Source organism: Lindgomyces ingoldianus (genome assembly GCF_010093535.1).
Source record: "Lindgomyces ingoldianus strain ATCC 200398 unplaced genomic scaffold BDR25scaffold_15, whole genome shotgun sequence".
Taxonomy (NCBI): domain Eukaryota; kingdom Fungi; phylum Ascomycota; class Dothideomycetes; order Pleosporales; family Lindgomycetaceae; genus Lindgomyces; species Lindgomyces ingoldianus.
Window position 1 is genome coordinate 263,719 of NW_022985176.1, and position 23,689 is coordinate 287,407.

The 23,689-nt window shown below is 36.6% G+C and overlaps 4 protein-coding genes across 4 annotated transcripts; 1 reads left to right on the forward strand and 3 right to left on the reverse strand.

Moving 5' to 3' along the window:
• Window positions 1-43: 43 nt before the first annotated feature.
• Window positions 44-700, reverse strand: BDR25DRAFT_314060 (uncharacterized protein; the record flags this gene model as incomplete). The annotated part of the gene is made up of 1 exon (XM_033691423.1): window positions 44-700. One exon carries the CDS (start codon window positions 698-700, stop codon window positions 44-46), a length of 657 nt encoding a protein of 218 aa, XP_033547705.1.
• Window positions 701-1,847: 1,147 nt separating this feature from the next.
• Window positions 1,848-2,455, forward strand: BDR25DRAFT_158423 (kinase-like protein; the record flags this gene model as incomplete). The annotated part of the gene is made up of 2 exons (XM_033683995.1): window positions 1,848-2,220; window positions 2,325-2,455. Coding segments are annotated over 2 exons (504 nt in total), but the record flags the coding sequence as incomplete, so codon positions are not given.
• Window positions 2,456-2,792: 337 nt separating this feature from the next.
• Window positions 2,793-4,530, reverse strand: BDR25DRAFT_354792 (uncharacterized protein; the record flags this gene model as incomplete). The annotated part of the gene is made up of 12 exons (XM_033695371.1): window positions 2,793-2,894; window positions 2,952-3,011; window positions 3,047-3,190; window positions 3,242-3,415; window positions 3,472-3,611; window positions 3,668-3,749; window positions 3,816-4,029; window positions 4,087-4,127; window positions 4,154-4,198; window positions 4,230-4,309; window positions 4,401-4,441; window positions 4,484-4,530. 12 exons carry the CDS (start codon window positions 4,528-4,530, stop codon window positions 2,793-2,795), a joined length of 1,170 nt encoding a protein of 389 aa, XP_033547707.1.
• Window positions 4,531-5,395: 865 nt separating this feature from the next.
• BDR25DRAFT_314062 (uncharacterized protein) lies at window positions 5,396-7,914 on the reverse strand (the record flags this gene model as incomplete). The annotated part of the gene is made up of 2 exons (XM_033691424.1): window positions 5,396-7,392; window positions 7,443-7,914. The coding sequence occupies 2 exons, from the start codon at window positions 7,912-7,914 to the stop codon at window positions 5,396-5,398; spliced, it is 2,469 nt and encodes an 822-aa protein (XP_033547708.1).
• Between the last annotated feature and the right edge of the window lie 15,775 nt (window positions 7,915-23,689).

Consider the following 23,689-nt stretch of genomic DNA (forward strand, 5'->3'; position numbering starts at 1 on the left):
CCCCCCAGCTTCCCTCTCGCCCTTCAAAGGTGCTCCACTCCATCTAGATGGTCTTGTGCGGCGGGCTAGCCTCACGTTTGATAGTTTTGTGTGGTGGGCTAGCAATGGGTTCAGCCTCACGCTTAATTGTCTTGTGGGGAGGGGAGGGATCCCTCTTGATCGTCTTGTGAGGAGGAGACGGGTCCCGCTTGATTGTCTTGTGAGGAGGAGATGGATCCCGTTTGATGGTCTTATGAGGAGGAGATGCCTCCCTCTTGATCGTCTTGTGAGGCGGGCTAGCCTCTGCCTCACGCTTGATAGTCTTGTGCGGCGGGCTAGCATTGGGTTCAGCCTCACGCTTGATAGTCTTGTGAGGTGGGGAAGCCTCGCGTTTGATGGTCTTGTGGGGAGGGGAAGCCTCGCGTTTGATGGTCTTGTGGGGAGGGGAAGCCTCGCGTTTGATGGTCTTGTGAGGAGGGGAAGCCTCGCGTTTGATGGTCTTGTGGGGAGGGGAAGCCTCCCGCTTGATAGTCTTGTGCGGCGGACTCCTCTTCCATGGAGCCCGCTTGATTGTCTTATGGGGCGGGCTGGCTACCGCTTCGCGCTTGGAGAATTCGACCGCATCACGTGCAACCACACCTGCTGCCGCCGGGGCAGGAATGACGGCCGCCGAGACGGTACTAGCAAGAAGAGTGCTTGCAAAGAGCGCGGAGAACTTCATGGTTGAAGATTGAAGGAGAACGAAGGATGTATGGAAAGGAAGTGAAGAATTTTTGAAGAGATTTGAGTGTCAAGGTCTAGTTCTCGGTCGGTGGGAGTCTATGGGCTTTATATTCACGTCGCAACCTCTAGAATTCAACAACCCCCGACACATCGTTGGTCCCGCACTGGCCGACCAAAAGTACACAGCTGCATCAGACGCTTCCTCCTGATTCACTCGTCGCTAGTAAGTTCTCACATCTTAGGCAAGGCACTACCGCGTGACCGCAGGATCATGAAGGCGCAGTCAGTATCCAAAGTTTCGACTCTCTCTCGGTGCGAGCGCCCTGACAACATCCTCGCCTGGGGATTGCAGGCTTGCTATTGGGTGACGTCGCATACCGAAGGAACTAATTGTTGGACCAACCTTGCCACTCTTTACTTGAACTCGTACAAGGTCTTGTGTTGCATTACCGGAATTAGCAAATTTGCGATATAAAAGGGTTGGCATCGTCGTCTTTCTTTCACCAAACTCAGGACTAAAGTGGCGAGGGCCGGGGTTTGGCACAGCCTGGTGGAGTTCGGGGATTATCTTCTCGTTGGAATTGGACCGTGTCGTCTCGGATGATTCCGAGGTTCGAAGACCACTACTTGGGGTTATGAGTTAGTAGTCTGATGCTTGCTTACTTCAGCTTTATGCATCAATCTTATATGTTCAGATACGTGCTCACGCTCTCTGTGGCTCTGATTATATTGGCTTATGCGGTTTTGGGGCTAACCTCATCGTCCTCAGGGAAGGGTCGGGTACCTCGCACCATTGTTCAGACAGAAATCGGTGGCCATTTACACCGCCTCGCCAGACACAAAAACATCTAGAACAACTAGAACAACTAGAGCAAGTCGGCGGAAAACTCACAACTGCCGTCGATATCATGTGGGGCGTCAAGGTATTTTTCGTAATCCCTGGACTCCTGTTATTACATTCTCGCCCAACAAAATCACTGCCCTGGCAATGCAATTCCAAAAATGTCGACCTCAACCATATCTACAACATTCTAGCCTCTGAGCAATCGGCTCGCCATCCAAAATCAAGCATCGGCGAAGGCACCGATGGGCAAATCTACCTCTCAACGAATTCCCTCGCGATCAAGCGCTTCGACCCCGAACACACTCTCCCCCACGAAATCCATCACGAATACTGGATAGGTCATTCGCTCTCGCATCAAAATCTAGCTCGGTCGCATTCACTACATTACGATAATGACAGCAGTGCCTGGGTTATGGAAATGGATCATGTCCCTTTTCCGCTGTTGGATCTTTTGGATCATGATACCTGGCAGGGGAGAGAATGGGGGTTTGAAGAGGTTAGTTGCTTATTTAGACAGGTTCTGGATGCTGTTGCATATATGCATTCCCGTGGACTTGCGCATCGCGATCTTAAGATTGAGAATATTATGGTGGCGCGGAATGGTGTTGTTAAAGTCATCGATTTTGGCAGTGCTGCAGCGTCGCGAGATTTACTGCAGACTAGCGACATCTGCAGTACACAAGGGAATGGTATGTTGGTTTGTCTACGCCTCATTTTTGAACTATGGGAATTTTAACATGTCTCTTAGTTCCTTCTCATCACAAAATCTTCAGCATAGAAAACTGGGTCGGCACACCCATCACCATGGCGCCTGAAACTCATGGAGAATCTTTCTACGATCTCGAAGCCGCCGATGTATGGTCCTTAGGAATCATCTTCGTCAGGTTGTGGCTTGGCGTCTACCCTTGGGAACCTGAGGCAATTGTCGGTGCGCTTTCAGAAGATGAAACATTCCAGGAGTACGTGCGCGAAAGGGAGGAGGATCTCGATTGTGGCGCTGAAGGTCTGCATGAAGTTCGACATGCAAGTAGGTTCACCCTCCCAGCACTGACCACAAGAATCACAATGTGCTTTGTTCTTAAGAACATGGCGATATTCGTGGTACTGCACAGGCGCTAACTCCATATAGACATGGAGCTCAACCCCGAGTCAGACACTCTCCTTTGCCAAATCCCGGAACTGGCTAGGGACGTCGTTGCAAGCATGTTGGAGGTGAATCCCGACCAGCGAATCACCTTGGACAGAGTCATGGCCAGCGCATTGGCGCACACGACTTAACAACTATCACAACAATCATCTTTCTAAACTCGCACATTAAACGCATATTTTCTAGCAACAGATGTCGAAACTAGATTGTGGAGCGATGTCCCCGGGCGTAAAGCTTGTTGTCAAGGACATGTCTTACATTGGGGCCGTTTTCGGAAGTAGGGGCTTTACCCCAGTGAAGGTAATCCTGCGACATCAGCTAGGCTGAAGGATTTGCATTCCAGGAAGCCCCACCGTTCGATGCATTGTGGTCGACAAGGGTAGAGAGTCCTTTAGGCATACACGCGTGCTAGTTTTCCTTTTTTGGCGATGCGAGGGCGAGAAGTAGGAGTGACATTTGGCCATGATTCTCGAACAATACCAAGTTGGATCAATGTACTTTGGATTCATGCCAAGAGCACTTCACTGCCAGTTATCCAGCGCCTGGACTTTCACTTTAATTTGCTTTTCGTATGTGCAGCGTTGGGGATCTTGGAAAGCACTCATGTCAACTCTCTTGCACTGCATCGCGAGCACAAAGACAGTGCACAAGGAATGAAGGAAGCTTGGAATAAAACAGGACCTAATAGAAGGATCCGATAAGAATACGAAACCGTATGCATACTTCATTCTCCATATATCGAAGGATCTAAGTTAGAACTAGAGCACCATATGTCCACTGCCCTTACCCGTCTTTCATGCTTCTTGCATCCGTGATTTTCAACCTCGAATCGCACGGGGACAAACGCATCATGTGTGCGCGAAGGTGTTATTCCTTCTGGTTGTTGCTTTCCAGATGCGGGAGTGTCTGGGAATGAAACTACCGCCGTCAATCTAACTCTAACGATTTCTTAAATGTCTCTCTTTTACTAAAACTCAACCTAATCAGCAGAAAAAAATGAATCCTGAGATGAATCCTTAAATAAATGCAAGCGTGCGCAGCGAGTTGGCGAGCGATCTAGTAGTGCGCATTCAGTCTCGCCCAACATGCTAGCGGTATAGTTTGGCCAGGATTTGACGGGACTCTGTAGCCCCCCTCGAGTAGCGAAGGTTCTGAATGCAATGGAGACCGGTTAATATGGATTCGGTCAGATAGTAGGATGAAGTATAGCAGTCTCGATAGTTCGGTAGGCGATGTCGATGACGATGTGGGCAGTGGTGTGTGGGGAGAAGCCGTACTATTGCTAGGGCTACATGTTAGTGCAGCACAATTGAGGAGCTTATCGTACGCTCGAGGCCTTCACGATTGACGAGAGGGGATAAAGTCTGAGCTTAAGTAGGCCAAATAAGTAAACAGAGTTATGACAAAATGTGGTGGGTTCAATATCAAACCGTGCTAGGGTTCCATGGTAGATGGAGAACATCAAACCACGTGCATGCTTTCTTCAAGTGAGTTCGGCCCGAGTTCTCCACGCTGGAGAAGAAACTAGCGGCGTACCTTCCCCGCGATCTGTCTCTTTCCTCGTTCCCTTCTCAGTTTCTTCTTCAAAAAACCGACCTTTTCTGGGCTTATGTATACTGATTAATTTCCGAAATCATCTATCATCAAGTAAATCCAGCATCGGTGGTTTAGTGGGTTAGTGCATCCTCTCTCTCGGCAATCGCACACTTGAACTGACGGCTCCTAGTAAAATTAGCCGTTGCCATCGGCTAGCCCCGGGTTCGATTCGTAAGTCTTTCGAGATTTATCACTCGAAATGTGAGTTCTGACGTTTAAGTAGCCGGCCGATGCAGAACATCGTCTCTTTTTTTTTTTTTTTTAGCTTTTTTGTTGATAATAAATTTAGGGGTTTTTGCTATTAAAAAAAAAGAAAAAGAATTTACATCATCCAGATAGAGAGAAAGATAACATGAAGTTAAAGTATTTGATGTGGCGCTATTAGAGCCAAAGGCATTGAATGATTTTTAGATGGACCCATGGGCTTTGTGGGCTCCAGGGGGTGCGGAAGCGAGGTGCGTTATTCGTTCAGTCGGTGAAATGACCTGAAAGCACGGGATTGAAGGATGAACAAATCTTACAGGGCAGCAGCCATAGTGGTTGCAAGGGCCATTAAGATGCACGGTGATGAAGGTTGTCTTTGTGGAAGTGTGGGGACGTTTGGAGGTAAGATGACTAATGTCGGATCCACGTGATAAACACTCTACTCTGGGGTTCTTCCCAATTTGCTCAGTTCATTGCAAGTTCCAGCACTTCGAAAATACGATTTTTGCGTTATCTTTTGGGGTGTTCTACAGCCGGAATAAGATGAACCTAAATAAATGGATGTCATGGTACTGTCAGCGAACTTGTGGATTAGCTTCCTAAGCAATGCACAGAACACAATTGTAATTTGAAGTCAAGGAAACAGAATTATATTTAGGTCCCGGGTTAGGGGCGGCATCATAGGATAACAGAGAACTAAGCCAGGGCAGAATGGAGGCAGGGATGTGCCGAGCAGTAGATTAGGGCCAGCCCAATCTACAAGCCCATGTGTCCATCTAGGCTCGTCCTGCTCGTTTCGCATTCGAGGTGAGATGAATGTCATTAAAGAACCAGAGAAAATACATGCGCGTTCGAAATCTCTCAAACATGGAAATCCTACATCAGGGCGGGCAAGCATTCGGTTAGGCGTTCGACTTCCGCTTTCCCAGTCTTCTGCTCGACCTGCGGGTCGCATTTTTCGGCCGAAGTGAAGGTTTATTCGTCGACACTGGATCCAGAGGACGGCAAACTTGTTCAAGCTCCTTTGCAAATTCAGGCTTCAGTTTCCAGGCTCCAGTAGATTCGCCATAAGGAGACCGCAGCACCCAGTCCTTCCATTTCTGAAAGACTTTCACTGCCTGCTTCTCGGGTATTTGAAACCACTCCTTGTGTTCCTTGCCGCACCCTTCGCACGTCATTACCATCCGGATATCCTTGAATTCGGCATGGATGAGTTTCTCCACGCGGCTGACATGAGGTATATGAACAAGTTCTCCTGCCCAGGAGCGTTTGTGGAGTTGGTATTCCTGCTTACATTGTTTGGCCCATTGCTTCAAACGCCGATCCACGTTTTTCGTAAATCCAATCTTCAGGAGGCCGAACTTACCCTTCAACCAGAAGATGTAAATGTATCCAGATTTCAATTCATATGCCGAAAGATCTTTCCGGACAAGATCTTGCAGGACTTGACCGACGGATTTTCCCTTAGTCCTCTTTGGTTGCCAGGGCCGAAATTTTCCAAGTGGGGAAATGTCCCATGTAGAAGGCAGTGAAGATTGATGTCTAAGCGGTATATCCGAAAGAGGCGAATCCGCAACATCTGGTTCCGACGGCTCGTTATTTTTCAAAGCTTTGGTTTTCTGAGCAGCTAGTGGAATCGAGGTCACGCGTTTCACAGGGTTCGGTCTCTGAATCGGAACTTCGACATGGCTGTCTTCCCTATCTTGCGACTTCACTTCTGCCTTAGATCTAGGAGGGGTTGTTATATCACTGGGGGTTTCCGCTTTCTTCTCGGCCTTGATAGCAGAACTGGTGTCGCACTCGGAAGTTTCAGTTGAGTTGCAGATGATTTCGGCCCAAGTAGTGAAATCATCCCAGCTGACGCTACCGACTGTAATAAGGGAATGATTCGACTTAGATTCTAATCGTCTTTGAACCAACTCTTTGATCGTCTCAGATCGTTTTTCAGCAGGCTTAATATGAACACCGCACAGGGCTGACGCAGTGAGACTAGCAAGCCAGGTTAGAAATGACTGGTAGTCATGTTGTTTGTGTGCTTTCGTTAGGGCATTAAGGAACTGCTGAACGTTTTTGGGTCCCTTTGCCGCATTCCCACACTTCTGCCCCGGCTTCTTTGGTAAAGAGGCGACACATTTACTGGCATCATCAGCGATCCTTTGATGGATCTCAAAAGGGATAATACACCCCAGCACCGCCTTGGAGGCTGCCGAGACTGTGGGCTTTTCTGTTGGTGTGGAAATCCCCGTTATCTGTAGTTCTTCTGCGGTGGCCGTTTCGGGTTTAATGTAGGCATCGTGACGAATATCCAGCTTTATCTTGCAAATAGTATCAGCCCATGTAAGGAATGAGGCATGCTCGGAGTCGAACAAGACGTTTGAAGATGCAATGGTGAAGCTTTCTGCTTGCAAAAGCTGTTGAACGAACCTCTCTAGGCTCCCAAATTTTCCTGGCTGCATGGCTGAGTTGTAGTGAGTCCCACAGAGAACCGATGCAAGCAATGATTCAAGATTGGGGAGAAAAGTGTCATAGTCCTTGTGTGCAAGGCTGCTGGCCAGTATCTCCAGCCGTTTTGGAGCCTCCTGCGATTTTTTCGCTGACCAATTGCACTTTTTACCGGGGTTCTTGACAAGTGAAGCAATACATTTCCTGGAATTGATGCTCTCGGAGATTCTTTGCTGCAATGTGGACGGCAAGATAGCATCAAGGACATCGCTAAAAGCAGCTCTCCCTTTTCGGGTCGCAGTTACTCTTTTCCCAGCCCCCTGACTAACGCTTGTTGTATGCCCATTTGTCGTTGCAGTGGTGGTATCCTCGTTGCTCTGGAATCCGAATGAGGTATTTGGTTGACTGTAGAACTCCAACTTGGAAGCCTTAATAAGGGCCTCACGAGCAGCATTCACTGTTTCACGTTATCAAAATAGAGTAATGCACACGCTGTGGGTGGCGTACAATTTTCCATTGGTAGTGTTGCGTTTCGGAATATCTTTTTATATCGAGGTTCACACGGCTCGCTATGTTGCCCGTGAGTGCTGTATTCTCCTGTAGCATCTCCAACAACACCCGGTGTAGATTTTATCTTTCGTGCTAATGGAGACTCAGGGCTGGCGACCAACGTCGGCTTGTCGCTCCCTCTAGTGGTCGGGGGTGTGATTGGAGTGCTGGTGCTCCATAAGACACCTTTGTCGTTTGACCTAATGCTACTCCATGTATCATCCGCGAATGGGTCAGAGGACGTCCCGCTTTCCACTGATGTCGCCGAGCCGTGAGTCGTGTATCCTGGTCGAGTCGATTTCGGGGTTTCAGGGGGCACTATCTCGACAATCCTGACGACTGAGGTCGCTTTCATATTCATGGCGTTGGAGGATGTGAGCCCTCCGTCTGCTTCGTTGTCCGGGGGAGACTTCTGTGATTCATGAGGCATTATGGCATCCTTGGAAGAAGATGTGGGGCACTCTGCACGTTGCCAAGCCGGAGAATCCTGGGGGTTTTCTGAGGTCCGTTCTATGAGATGTTGATCTTCGGTATAGTATGAGACCTGCATTATTTGTGACTCTTGATCAACGTATAACGGTCAAATCGTATGAGGCTGAAGAAGATGTGGTGTGTGAGATCCCACAGAAAGCAGACGAGTTACCTTAAGAAGATTGTAAAGTAGGCTATAGGGCCTATATATGACTGCTTCTTTGGCATACAAGGGACTCGACGCACGGAGCCCCGCGAACTCCGCCTGACTTCGCAAATGGGCAGTGTATGCCAGGAGCCGCCCTACCCATACCCTTCGATCAACTAGGAAGGTGAGACGACGGCCAATTAAGGTTTCGTGATCTCCATGGATAAACACCACGTGCCATAGAGAGACACCGCAATCCTAGGACGGTAGACATGCGTGACAAGTTCTCCCCTGACTTTCAACTTAGTTTAAGCGTTCCTAACGTCCCGCGAACGTCCCGAGAACGATGCACTCTATAGTAGCAGTAATTTCATCGAGCCTTTCAGGCTGCTTGCTGGGATAGAATGATTCGTGTCTCCCCCTGTTTCCGCTGGGGTGGTGAACCGCTGGGGGTGAACATACTGTGCTGTGCCACGCACATGCAGTTTCGAAACCAAAGGAGGTTCGGTGCACCAAAAATAGCGAGACGGCAGCAATTTATTCTCGAACCCATGGAGAGTGGCTTTCCTAACCCATGCAACCGTTTATAACCTTACTTAGAAAAGGGTTGCACTGTCATAAAGTAGATACTACTCGCCCCACGCGCCAAGGTGAGGGTCCCCTTGGCCCTCCCGGGTTCAACCAGAAAACCAGGTTCAACATAAAAGCGTCGCAAAGAGCTACCTTAAAGCTTAGGAAAGCGTACAACGAATAGATATTTTTAAGGGGTTTCGCTTAGGTATGTAAAATACATGTATTTTAGCTAGTCTTTAGCATTTGCCACTGAATAATTTCAAAGGGGGGAGGTGTTAGGGGCACTGCTGAAGGCTCTGCTTCCGCAGATACCCTAGCCTTTAGATCACCCTTTTAATCCTTATTGTTACGCGCAATAACAGCTTCGCACGCATCTTTTACGCAGAGCGTCCTACTAGCTTGTACAACACAACAATTAGTTTGTTGTTGTTTTATATGTAATTTTAACACTTATGTAATCTCTTTAAGATTACGCTTAGCAACCTTAAGCTTATGCGTCTGTAACACTGTCGCCTTTATATAGCAATTAAAGTAAGATTTCTTAACCTCTTCTTGCTTATAGTAACATATAATAATCTCCTTAGCTAGCTAGATTATTAAGGGAGCGTTATAGAGCGTTAACGTACTTCACAGGCGAGTTGCTTACACACCTAAGTTACTTACTTTTGCTAAGACCCTACTAAACTACTCTTCCTATACTAATGCATTCCCTATAATACTACTTAGACACACTAAAAGAACATTAGATACAGCTTATACTTAAAGCTTTTAAATAAGACATAAAACTCTTAAAAAAATGTGCTACAGCTATATATAAAGTTCTATAAAAAATAATAAATAACTATAGCGCTAGGTAATGTTTACAAGCTAATTCTATAGCTAAATTACAAAGGCTAGGTAATAAAAAAAAGTAGAGAATTATTACAACTATACTTAAGCTATAAGCGTAAAGAATTTCCCTTTAGATAGCATTTATAGCTAATATAGCTAATTTTTTACGCGCTAAGTGTAATCTAGGCTATATTTACATAAACTAGCCTAGTACATTTATAAAGTGTTATTTAAAGCTTAAAGTAAAGTTTTAAGTATAAGTATAGTTAAAAGATATTTAGCTAATTATTAAGCCTGTCTTACTAAAGTTGTACATGTTATTATTTTAGATGCTATACTTAGCTTTAATATTCTTTATAAGGCTAAACCTACTTTAAATTACTTTAGAACTTTTATAAAAAGCTTTTTTATAGTTATCCTTACACTTAAATGTTACTTTAAGCTCTAAATAACACTTTACAAACATACTAGGCTAGTTTATGTAAACATAGCCTAGATTACACTTAGCGCGTAAAAAATTAGCTATATTAGCTATAAATGCTATTTAAGAGGAAATTCTTTACGCATATAGCTTAAGTATAGTTTTAATAATTACCTGCTTCTTTTATTACCTAGCCTTTATAATTTAGCTATAGAATTAGCTTATAAATGTTATCTAGTGCTATAGTTATTTATTATCTTTTATAAGACTCTATATATAGCTATAGCATATTTCTTTAAAAGTTTTATATCTTGTTTAAAAGCTTAAAGTATAAGCTGTATTTAATGTAACGACCGGCTATCCAGGTGTTTCCTAGGCTGTCGTAGACTGGCCTAGACTGCACTAGGCAGTCCTGGACAACTCCTAAACTGTGCTGTTAACCCCGCACTTCCTAGATAATGCCTACCTCGCCTAAAAAGCTAGGCATCCTAGACAGGTAATACTTTGAACTGGACCTACAGCATACTAGATCTGTTGCTACCCGCGCTGCTGTGCCTGGCTCTCTAGAGAAGTATATAGCTAGTTGTAGAAGCCCTCTTTAGATAGTAAAGGATTGCTTTAAGAATTAAGTAAGTACTAATTATACTTCTATGTTATAGTTACACTTTTATTAGTTAATACACCTTTTAATTATAAAGTGTATACCTTATTTTTTATAATATAATCCTTTACTTACTTAATAATACTTAGCATAACTGTTGCTACTTAAGCTAGTGTTGTATAAAACTTATAAACTCCCTCTACAAACAGACTACCTAATAAAGGGGGGACATCTGCGCAACCCCTTTAAAGACTACCACCCTTAGACTTCTTTACTTAGGCTAAGACACTCTTAAAGAAGATTATAATAAGTAATATTACCTAACTAAATACTAAGATCTAATAAGAAAAACTAAAAAAAAAAGTAAAAGAAAAAAGAAAAAAACTAAAATAACTTTAAAAGAACTAATTAAGAGAAATATTATAATCTTTTTAAAGGCCTTATAACTCCCTCTATAATAACTTAACCCCTGTAGGGCTAGGGCTAGCAGCCCCCCTATAGACAGCTACTAGCTAACCCTTATTATTCCCACCTAGAACAGCTGCTCCTGTAGGCACCCCTTTTAGGCTATAGTTACCTAAGCCTAACTAACCTCTAAAGTTTAAAGAAAAGTCTTATAAGTAACTATAAGCATATATTAAAAGCTATAAAGAATACATTTAAAACTTCTTAGTCTTCCTAAATGCAGCATTATAGGTGGAGTTTTGCTAGCGCTACCTAGGGGAGGACCCCTGCAACTATTAGGATAGGGTAGTACATGTAATCTTTATAGTTAACTACCTAACCTAATTACACTAAAGCTTTATAAAGGAAACACTATTAAGCTTTCTTAAATATGCTTAAAAAAAAAAATTTAGCTAAGTAAAAAATTAAAAATATAAATTAAAGAAATTAAACTTTTACTAAACTTCTTAACTATTTTAAAACCTAGTAAGAGGATATTAACTTTATTAAAGCTTTAAATAACTTAAATTAAAACTTAATATATAACTTTTTCTTTACCTTAGATAGAAAAGTGCAGTACAGGCTAGACTTTTAACTAAGAGTGTAAAGTAGTCTTCTTAAATTAGAGATAGAGGCTAACTAGCACTAGCAGGTCCTCTAGGCAGGAGGGAACTGTAGGGGTAGTAAAAGGCCTCTAAAAGAAGCAGAACACCCCTTAAAAAGCTAAGTAAGTTATAAAAAACTCTAAAGTAACTAACACTAAAGAAATAATATAAAGCCTTATAACTTTATAGCTGCTAGGCCTTAGAAGTTAGAGGCTAAAAAGGCATAAAAAGCTAAAGACTAGAAAAAAAAAAGCTACTATAACTATTATAAGTAGAGCTATATGTAAAGAAACTGCCCTCTTAAAAAGAACAACCTAGCAGGAAAAGCTGTGCTCTAGAACACCCCCCCCTGCGTCTTATAGGCTAGGTAGAATACTTAGAGGGGCAGAAAGCAGCAGCAGCAAGTACCTAGAGAGCTAGGCCTAGTGCTATAAAAGTAACACTTATATCTTTTTTAAAAGCTATTAAAGGTTTAACCTTTTCTTACTACTACTAAGCTATAATAAACTTTAAGGCAGAGGTAAACTTCTTAGATTAAGACCTTACTAAATAAGCAGGTGTAGTAGTTAACCTAGTAGACCTAAGCTCCTTTATATCTCTAAAAGGACAGCTATTAGAGGTTATAGAAAAGGCTAACATCTTTTACTATATTAAGAATAGTAAAAGGCAGTCTTAAGTAAGTAAATTTACCTTTTTTATAATAAAAATCTTTAGTTATAGTATAATATTAGGCATGCCTTAGCTAAAAAAAATAAAACTTAACTTTTAACTTTATACATAAGATAGTTTATTTCTAAAGACACTACTAACTTTATAAGAAGATTAGTCTAGACAGCTTAAAGGCATTTATAAAAGTACTAATAAACTTTAATAATAATATGTTTATAATAGTAATTACTTACACATCCTAACTAACTTTAAAGAAGCCTAGGCTGCTGTTAGTATACCTAAAAAAGTTTTAAAGAGCATTTTTAGAACATAACACTTCTTTTCTGCCTAACTATAGCCTACACAAGCTTGCAATTAACTTAAATAAAAAAAAAAACCTTTATATAGCCTCTTTTATAGTCTCTTTACTACTAAGGTAGAAGTCTTATAAAAGTATATCTAGACAAACCTAAAATAAGAATAAATACGCTGCTTAACATTAAAGGCAGAGGCCCTTGTTTTATTTATAAAAAAAAAGAATAGAACACTTTAACTTTACATAAACTACTAGGGCTTTAACACTATTATAGTAAAGAACTAACACTTTCTTCTGTTAATTAGAGAGTCTTTAGATTAATTAAGCTACACTAAAATTTACTTTAAACTAGACCTGTGTAACACCTACTACTGCATTTAAATTAAAAAGGGGGATAAGTAGAAGACTGCTTTTTAGACCTGCTATAGCTATTTTAAATACACTATAATGCCTTTTAGACTTATAAACGCTCTAGTAGTCTTTTAAAGTTACATTAACTTTATGCTGTTAGACTTTCTTAATATATGTTATATTATCTACTTAAATAATATACTTATTTACTTTTAAAATAAAGTTAAGTATAAAAAGCATATTTACTTAGTCCTATTTAGGCTTTTTTAGCATAAGCTATATACTAAGCTTTTAAAATGTAAATTTTACATAGATAAAGTAGAGTACCTAGGCTTTGTTATTACTCTAAAAGGGGTCTAAATAAAGAAGGACTAAGTTAAAGCTATCTAAAGGTGGCTAATCTCTAGAACTATAAAGAAGATTTAGATTTTTTTAAGGTTTACTAACTACTACTAACACTTTATAAAAAGATTTTTATAGATTACTACTTTTTTACACTAGCTTACCTAATAACTCTAAAGTTTAGCTAAGAAAGGCTATTAGTAATGTAAGAAGAAGTCTATCCTCTTAGCGCTAAGTCCTTAAGTAGTGTTTACTTTTAATAAACTAAAAGGCAGATTTGCTAGAGAACTACTACTAGTACATTTTAATTCTAACCTGTAAAGATGGGATAGTAAGTAGCACAGATAGCACTGAGAGCAAGCTTTCGGAGAAAGATAGGAGTGTATTGTAAGAGAGACGAATCGCTGCCAAGCTTCGCTTGTCAGGATTCATGCTTATATACGAAGCACAGGTCATACAACCTCCAAACAGGTCAGGTGAGGCTATACTAGCCCTTTCTGGGACATCCGGCCTTACACTAAGTGTAATATAAGTTATATTAGCATAAACTAGCTTAATATATTTATTAAGTGTTACTTAAAGCTTAAAGTAAAGTTTAAGCATAAGTATAACTATAAAAGAGCTTTTTATAAAGATTCTGTAGTAATTTAAAGCTAGTTTAACTTTATAGAGAATATTAAAGCTAAGTATAGCATCTAGAATAATAACATATACAACTTTAACAAAATAGGGTTTATAAAAGGCTAGATATCTACTAGAGCAGTTATTACAAGTTTAGAGAGATAAGAACAGCTAAAAGCAGTCTAGCTAGGTAACTAGAAGTAGATAACAGCTATCTAGGGCATTAATGCTAAAGGGTGGGCTATTTTGCCTTTTATTATTTTTTAGAGTAGCAACTACTTTTTAAACTAGTATAAAAAAGAAAATCTACTTTAGAATTAAGTTATTATAATCTCTAAGCACAGCTAGACTACTAATTAGTTTAGTTTAGACTAGTTAAAGCACTTTAACGCGCATATAAAGAAGTGTACTGTTAGCAGCTACTGTCTGCTAGTTATTAATAGCTATAAAAGCTATAACTTACTTTATTTCTAGTAATACTATAAAAATAATAAGATTATTACTATTTATATGCTTTTTTACTTATTGCACTTCTTACAGCTACTTAATGTAGGTTGTTTTACTTCTTTAAAAAAAGCGTATAAGCACTAAGCTAAAAACCTTATGCGCAACTAAATTACCTATATTATAAAAATAAAGTTCCTACTATGCTTTAAAGCAGCTTATAATGCTATAATTACTTTTAGTAATATCTAAGAAAAGTTTTAAAGCCCTAGATTAGTTTCTGTTAACTTATAACAGGTTATAATAGGCCTTAATATAAAGTTGCGCACTCTATTACTACTACTACCTATATATAATAAGCCCTAGTAGTTATAAACCCTAAGTAATACTCTAAAACTTAAGTTATAATTAATGCTTATAAAGATAAGAATTTAAAAGCATAACGTACCTAACAGGTTAGCCGGCCACACAGGTCAGCCGGCCACTTTTGCTAAGCCCCTACTAAACTCTACCTATCTACATAATGCCTTAACAACAACACTAGATTAAATCTTCTAAAGAACATTAGATACAGCTTACTCTTTAGGCTTTTAAGTAAAACTTAAAACTCTTCTTATAACGCGCTGCAGCTATTTATAATGTCTTTTACATAACACTAAGCAATTAACGCGCTAGACAGCCTTTACAAGCAGAATGCTAGCTTAAATTAAGAAATCTAACTAATCTTAAAAAGAAGGTAGTTATTAAGTACATACTTAAGCTTATTACGCGCAGATTTCCCCCTAGGCTTACAGCTATAGCTAATATAGCTAATTCCTTGCCTGCAGAGCGCAATCTAGGCTAGGTTAGCTTAAACTAGACTAGTATATAGGTTAAGCACTGCCCTAAGTTTATAATAAAGTTTAATTATAAGTATAATTATAAAAAAGTACTTTATAAGGATCTAGAGGTTATCTAAGGCTAGTTTTGCCTAGTAGCTAACATAAAAGCTAAGTACAGTATCTAGGATAAAGACAGGTATAACTTTAACAAGTTAAGCTTTATAATAGGCTAGATATTAACTAGAGTAGTTATTATAGCTTTAGAGAAATAAAGACAGCTAACAGCAATATAGTAAGGCAATAGAAAGTAAACAATAGTTATTTAAGGCATTAATATAATAGAGTAGGCTATAAGATTATAAAGCTTTAAGCAGCAGATAAAGCTGCTATATAACATAGATTGCATAAAAAAAAGTAGATTTAGGCAAAAAAGACCTTAATAGTTAAGAATAAGGCTTGTCTAACTACTTTAAAAGAGTTTAGAGCGAGTAGTAATAGAAAAAAGCTAAAGACGTAAGTGCGCGCTAAAGAAAGTAAGCTAAGTTAAAGGCAATGTAAGCAGTGTAATTAGACTAGGCATAACTTACATACATGTAAGTAAGTAGCAAAAGTAGACTCTAAATAATATCTTGTGTTGTATTACTTTATATAAGGCTAAAGTAGGCTGTTTTGCAAGAGAATGGGGTGGTTTTAGTAGGGGCTTAGTAAAAGTGGCTGGCTAACCTGTGTGGCCGGCTAACCTGTTAGGTACGTTATAAATAGTTTACTAACTTTTATAGTTAAAGTATTTAAGAAAGTTTTAAAAGAGGCAGTAATAATTACATATAAGCTAGTGTTAGTGTAATAGAAAATTACTAAGCTTTAAGCAGCTAATAAAGCTACTATGTAATGTAAATTGCATAAAAGAAAGTAAATTAAAGTAGAAAAAACCTTAATAATTTAAAAAGGCCTACGCTTAATAGCTTTAAAAGAGTTTAAAGCGCGTAGTAATAGAAAGAAGGCAAAGAAGCAGGTGTAAGCTAAAGTAGGTAAGCTATCCTAAAGGCGCTGCAGACAGTGTAATTAGACTAGGCATAAAACACAAACATGTAAGCAAGAAGTAAAAGTAGTATCTAAATAATATTCTAGGCTGTACTGTACTATATAGTGCTAGAGTAGGTTGTTATAGGCTATAATTAAGTTTGTTAGGGTGGAGTCTTGGCAAAAGTAAGCAACTTAGGTGTGTAAGCAACTTGCCTGTAAAGTACGTTATTATAAAATAAGCTTATAAGTAAAGTAATACTTAACGTACTTTATAGGCAAGTTGCTTACACACCTAAGTTGCTTACTTTTGCTAAGACCCTACTACACTACTTTTTTTACACTAATGCATTTCTAACAATACTACTTAAATATGTTAAAAGAACATTAAATGCAGCTTATGCTTTAGGCTTTTAAATAAAACATAACACTTTCTAAGCAACGCGCTGTAGCTATTTATAAGGTTTTTTAAAAAATAATAAGTAACTAACACACTAGACAACTTTTTTAAGCTAATTATATAGCTAACTTATAAAAGCTAGATAATAATAATGTAACAATTCTACGAATCGTTCCATCTCAGGTCGCTCGGATCCTATCCGAAGGGTCCCCGTATCGGCTCCGACCCTGGCTCAACCCTGACTCAACTCTGCCCAGCCCCCTGCGGTTACCCCTATTCCCTTATGTATTTAGTCGCACCTCGCCCCTGTAGCTAGCTTAGTAGTTTTCTAATATCCTACGTACAAGGCCTATAGGTGTTATTAGCATTCCCAGGTTTAGAGTCCCCACGCACTCCTATATGCCTCTAAGTGGACTCCCACTGCATTTAGACCTATTGTCTTGCCTGCGCTGTTACATTATATTAGAAAACTTGCTTTTGCTAGTAATAGCTTTATTAATAATATTACATTAATTATTTATTTAACTATGTCTAACTCTAAAAAGTGTCTAATTTAGTTTAGGTTGCTGTTCTTACACACTGTTACATTAAATTATTTAGTTAGTATAGATAGAATTTTAGAGACCTTTTGTTAACTAAAGCCTTTAGGTTTAGAACTTCTTATCCCCTATAATTAAGATTGCCTTTAGAAAAGTTATAAAGAGTGCGCTAAAGTAGAAACTTAGAGACTACTAATAACTTATTAGGATTAAGGATAACTACTAATGCCTAACTTTTAACTACTATTAGATCTTATTATAAAGACTGCAACCTTTTCTAGCTGCAGCTAAGGTAAAATGCCTACTCTTAGAACTAAACTACTACTAACCTTAACAGCTAAACCCTCTTTTATAGGACTTAAAGCTAAAGACCTACTAGATTTAGAGTTAAACTAGAGTAACGTAGCTCTTAAAGACTAAGTTGCTTAATTAAGGGCATAAATTAAATAGTTAACTAGATTAAAAACTATTAGTTCTAATTAACCCCTACTAACTACTAAATTACCTATAATAATGCCTTAAATTACCTTTACTACTCTAATAGTAAGAGACCTTTTAGGCACCTTTAAGCTCTCTTAAAGCTACCTTACTAAACGCACGCTTAAGATTAAGAACCTTATAAATAGCAAAGAACTTACATTTAAATAATAGTAAGCCTCTATTATAAACAGACTTAACATTAATGCAGATTACTATTAGAGTAAGCGCGCACGCATAGCGCTAGTATAGAGACACACTGCTGGTATCGCAAAGAAATACCTAGAGTCTAGATACCTAGCTAAATTAGATTACTTTTAGTTTAGAAACATAAAAGAAATAATTAAGCTTTTATAAACTTACTTTATTACTAGTAATAAAGAGACAAAGGTGTAATAAGCGTTTTAAACTTTAAAAATAAGTAAAAAAAAAGCGTTTTCTACTTTTAAAGCTTACTTTATTAGTGCTGCTGTTAAAGGGTTTATATTAAAGTTAAAATAGTTTTTCTACTTATAAGAAAAGATACTACCTAGCCTAAAAGTACTAAACTTAGGTTTTAAGCACACTTAGAAGGGCTTCTTTAAGACTATAGTAGCCTACCTAACAGCCTATAACATAGAAAGAAGGAATACCCCTGCTAATTTAGAGTAAACTGTTAATTTTACCTAACAGTCTACTATTAGACCTAGTACAGATTAGTCTTAAAAAGTTTCTAGTAATACATCTAAGATGGTATACTATTCTAGTGCACCCTGACCTGCACCTCTGTTAGTACCCTAGTCTACCTTAATTACTTATAGACAATCTAGCTAGACACCTGCTCTAGAAAGACAGACAACTCCTAGCAACTATTATAATTATAGAAAACTAGAACATTTTACTAGCAACTGCTTTATCCCTAGAGTATAAAAAATAAAGGTAGAGTAGTAAGATTCTAAAAAAGAATTTATAGACATAAATAATTTTAATTTAAATGCCTTCTAAATAAGAAACAGCAACGCCTAGAGAAACTTTTTATTCTAAGCTTAAGTAAGTATAAATTATTAATCATTAATCTATTACACTTATTTAAAGGAAAATACTTCTAAGTCTCTACTATTTTGTATTTAAAAAGCATTAGAGTTTATTTAAATTTTTTAGTTAATACTAGCGCCTATAGTTTTTTATTTATTAACTTACTAACTACTAAGTTATTATCTTAATGCCTTTATATCTCTATCTAACACTTACTATTTAAAGTTATAGTTAAGGGCTTTTAAGATTAGATCTAAGTCCCTGTCTACTAGTATATCTGCCTGCACATGCAAATTAATAAAAGAAGCATCTAAAACTACCTCTTTATTATTATAAACCTTAGCTTCTAAGATTACATTATTAGCATTAAATAGTTACATTGTTTTAAACTCTATTTAAATATAGAAAGGAATTAGATTATATAGCCTAGTAAATATCTGCCTACTTATAAACCTTTGCTACTCTTGCTTATGCAATTAACCTAGCCTACACGTAATAAAAAAGTAGAGCTAAATATTAAATAACACAACGCACTATAAAAAAAGAACTAATTTTAGCAGTTATACAGCCTAATAATCTACTGCATTAAGAGTTTGCTAAGGCTACTAAAATTATACAGATCTTCTATTATCTACAGTCTAAAGACACTTAAATTATTCTTCTGCCTATCTATTAAGAAGTCTAGAACAGGTCTAAAGAAGGTCTATTTAGCTACTATTACTCTAATTTTAGCAAATGCTTTTTATTTTAATATAAAAAGAAAAAAAAATAAGTTTTTTTTAACTTCTATTTATAAAATTAAGCAGTTAATTAAAGATAAGTAAGCTTTATAGTTAGACGCTAAACATAAAACTAAAGCATTAGTAAACCTTTAATTACTATCTAAATACTGTTAGTACTAAGATGTATTTAGCCACACTACAGCTTACTAGCTACTAGTACATTGTCTATATAACAACAAGATTATCCTTATAGAGCCTCTCTTTAACAGTTACAGTCTGTTATATAAACAGAACCTTAAGGAGCTAGAGGCAACAAAGAAATATGTTATAGATAATCTAAAATATAGCTTTATTAAGCAGAGTTAGAGCTCTTTTACATTTCCTATCCTTTATGTACAGAAACTAAATAGCAACTTCTGTATTTACATTAATTACTATAAACTTAACACTCTTACCTGCAAGGATATGTATCTAATACTATGCATAGACAAACTTCTATTAAGACTTACTAAGGCAGTAATCTTTACTAAGTTTAATATTTACACAGCTTTTAATAAAATTAGAATAGATCTAAGCTCTAAGAAGTGTACTACCTTTTAGACATAATATAAAACCTATAAGTGTAAAGTTCTACTTTTTAGATTATGTAATAGTCTAGCAACTTACTAGCGCTATATAAATAACATATTAATTAACTATCTAAATAATTTTTACATTGCTTATTTTAATTACATCCTTATTTACTTTAAAAATAAGGCAACTTATATTCTTTATATTAAGAAAGTCTTAGAAAGGCTCTAGTAAGCAGGATTATAAGTAAAGATTAGAAAAAGTAAATTTTATGTTACTTAAACAAGGTATCTTAGCTATATACTTTTAAACAAAGAACTAGAGGTTAACCTACAGAAAGTAGAGGTGCTACGCAACTAGCAGGCGCCTACTACTGTAACAGGTGTGAAATCCTTCTTAAGCTTTACTAGATTCTATTAGTAATTTATTTTAAAATTCTTTTATGTAGCAAAACTTATTATTACACTTTAAAGCTCTACTACCTTTTTTATATAAACTTTAGAGTGTAATGTGGCTTTTAAAAAGCTAAAGTCTGCGCTACTAAGTATACCTACACTCTACTATTTTAACTTTATATTATAAACTAAAATTAAAACTAACGCTTTTAATAGAGTAGTAGTAGAAGTCCTCTTTTAGAAACAAGCAGATAGAAATTAGTGCTTTATATTATTCTATAGTAAGGTCCTATCTAGTTTAGAGCTAAACTAGGAGATACATAATAAAAAGCTATTTGCAATTATTACTATGTTTAAATAATAAAAGGCTAAGCTTACATTTATAGCAATAAGCACCTTTGTTGAATAGGCTCTAACAGCTAGCTGCTTATAGTATAAGCACTTAAGTAGCAAGAGTAAGAGTAGTGTACAGTGTGCACAGCGTATAAGGTAGGTAAGGTAAGGGCAACATGTTTCTAGTTCTATTACTCTTATCTTTCCTCTATATAGAGGAAAAGGGGGATATCTAAATGTTTACGCATAAAGGTTTACGCACAAGCATTATGTAACATAGATACGTGATCCTGCTTGTGCGCAATTGCTTGTATCTAGGCCGCAACACTGCTGCTGCGTATAGACACTAGTAACTTTTCTTTTTATCTAAAAAGTTACCTTCTGTACGTGTTACCTTCTTTCTATCTATATAGGTCTATCTAATTATGTTCTGCCTTTACTCCACCTTATTTATTAGGACTTGCCTTAGTAATGCTATGCATTAAGATAGGCTAGTTATGCTATGTAAATAGCTTTTTTTTTTTTATTCTTTACTTTCTAAGCCTTACTGTACAATCCTCTAGCTCTTTTCTTTTTTTATATAGTGCTAGCAGTAATAGATCCTTATAATAAAAAAGATAATTATGTATAATATAAAAAAAAAAAAAAATAAAACAAAAAAAAATAGGCCTTATATAAAGGTGTTATTAGTCTAGTTAGTCTAAAGCATCTTTGCGCACAGGATCTAGCTAGTCTACAGATGCTTCTATTTAGATAGAGAGGTAGTTAATTAAAACTAGTAATTAAAGAGCCTAGTTTAGTGTTTTCTTTATACATACATTTACTAAGTTATTTTTACTATTAATCTACTTAATTTTAGTAATTTCTCTTTTCTTATATAATTTATAGAGTAACATAATGTTAATTATAAGTTACTTTTTACTAGTAGTGCCTAGCTTAATAAGGTAATTATATAAAGACCTTAAATCTGTGCAGATTACTACTAGAATTAGTAGTAGTTTAAGTGTTTATATAATTTACTATAGAGTTGTACTAAGTGTAATTATATTATTAAACTCTCTAACTATTTTATATAGTTTACTAGTAAAAACACTTCTAGTTACTTTTTTACACTTAGTAGAATTCTAGTGTATAATATTACTTAGTATTTTAAAGTAGTTACTTTACTTTATATAGTCTTTATTACTTAATATAATTAAGAATCTTAGCTATAAGCTAAAGTTCTTATTATTAGTAAATAATTTATTTATAAAAATAAATAGCTTTACATAATTAAGCTATAATAGTAGAAAAGTAAGACTGCGCTTACTATTATCTATCTACTATTAGATTTATGCATTAAGTATGTTAATATTATTATATAAAGAGTCTATAGTTTGTGCAGTAATAGACAAGTTAAATGCTGCCTCTAGTTAACACATAAATGTAATGTATACCTCTTTTACATGTTACTTAATATATTATTATGCAGCATCCTTATTTTTTAGGTTAATTATATAAAAGTAGCTTACTTATCTTTTTTAAGTAAAAACTACTATATTATGCGTAAGTTTAATTCTTCTACTATTAAACTTAATAGGCTGCTTTTTTACTAAAATAGTTTTACCTTTTATATAAAACTTTGCTTTTTATAGTTTTTTTTTTTCTTTTTGCGTAAAATTCTTTATTATAATGCTTAAAGTGTTATTTATCTATAGGCTAGTAATACTAAAAGTGTGCTCTCCTTTATTAGTAATTAAAAGGTAAAAGTTGTATAAAAAGATATGTATATATAGCTTTTTTTTATAGTAGTTATAGTATGTCTTAAACTAATACAGTCCTAATTTAGCAGCTCTATATAAGAATTGTACAACCTAGAGTATTATATTTAGTAGAAAGCTTTAGCGCATCTCCTTTAGTAGCTTTATGTATAGTGTGCGCATAAGCTTATTTATTAATTAAATATATACTTATATAATATTACATAGTTTAAAATACATTTTGTACATAGCTTTTAAGCTTACTTTTATAGCTAAGAGTAGTCTCTAGCTTATTTTTTAAATAGTTAGTAACTAGGTAAGGATTTTTTTTTTCTTTATTTAAGTAGCTAGTAAACACTAAGCAGAATTTCTTATATAGTTAGGTTGTTTTGCCTTTTACTTTTTATATAAGGTAAAGGTTAAAAATCTAACCTTTATGCTTTATTAAGTTATATGCTATAACCTTAAAAGTGCTATTAGTAATTAAAGTGTTTATTTTTATGTAGTTTAATTTCTTAAATAGTTTTTTAAGTGTAGTAATTACACTATCTATATAGAGCTTAATAGATAAGGCCTAATTATTTTTTTTTTTTAAGTTAGGAATACCTAGTCTAGACTTTATGCAGGTTTTCTTTGCCTTTTATTTCTTCTTATATCTATATTTTCCTTTTGCACTAGTACAGCATTGCTATTCTAAGGGGCTTAGTCTATAGTAGGCTTTAGTTCTACCTTTGTAATATTTTTATAGAGCTATTCTCTCTTCCTCTTCTTTAAAAGATCTTTTTATATAAAGATTAGTTTATCTAGGTTATTTATTATAAGTAAGTTATCTTTTTTTTTTCTTTATAGTATAGTTTAACCTGTGTATATTAGAGCTTTAGTAGGCTATTTTTTTTTAATAATAATGTCTCTCTCTTTAATGCTTTTAATTTTGTATAGGCTAGTTTAGCTTTTCTTCTCTCTCTATGCTATAATCTTTAAGCTAAGGGGAAGGTTAAGAACTTTATATGTTATAAAGCTATTATAAGTGTTAATTATATAATTAATGTTTACTTTTACATAGTTTTTTTAAAGTATCTTTATTACTTTTTATATAGCGCTTGCTTATGTAATAATGTCTAGTAATAGTAAAAAGTTTAGGTTAATTTTTAAGTATGCTCTAAAGACTAGTAGTGTGGGTACTAGACTGTGCAGGCTAGCTATGTTGTTTAGAGCCTTAACTGCTATCTGCAGGATAGCCTTATTATCTGTACAGTTACCTAGCTTAGTCTTTAGAATGTTAAACACTTGTTAGAGAGGTGCATGTGCGCGCTTAACCTTTTTAACTGCCTAATATGCTTCTATAGGTATCTGCCTACA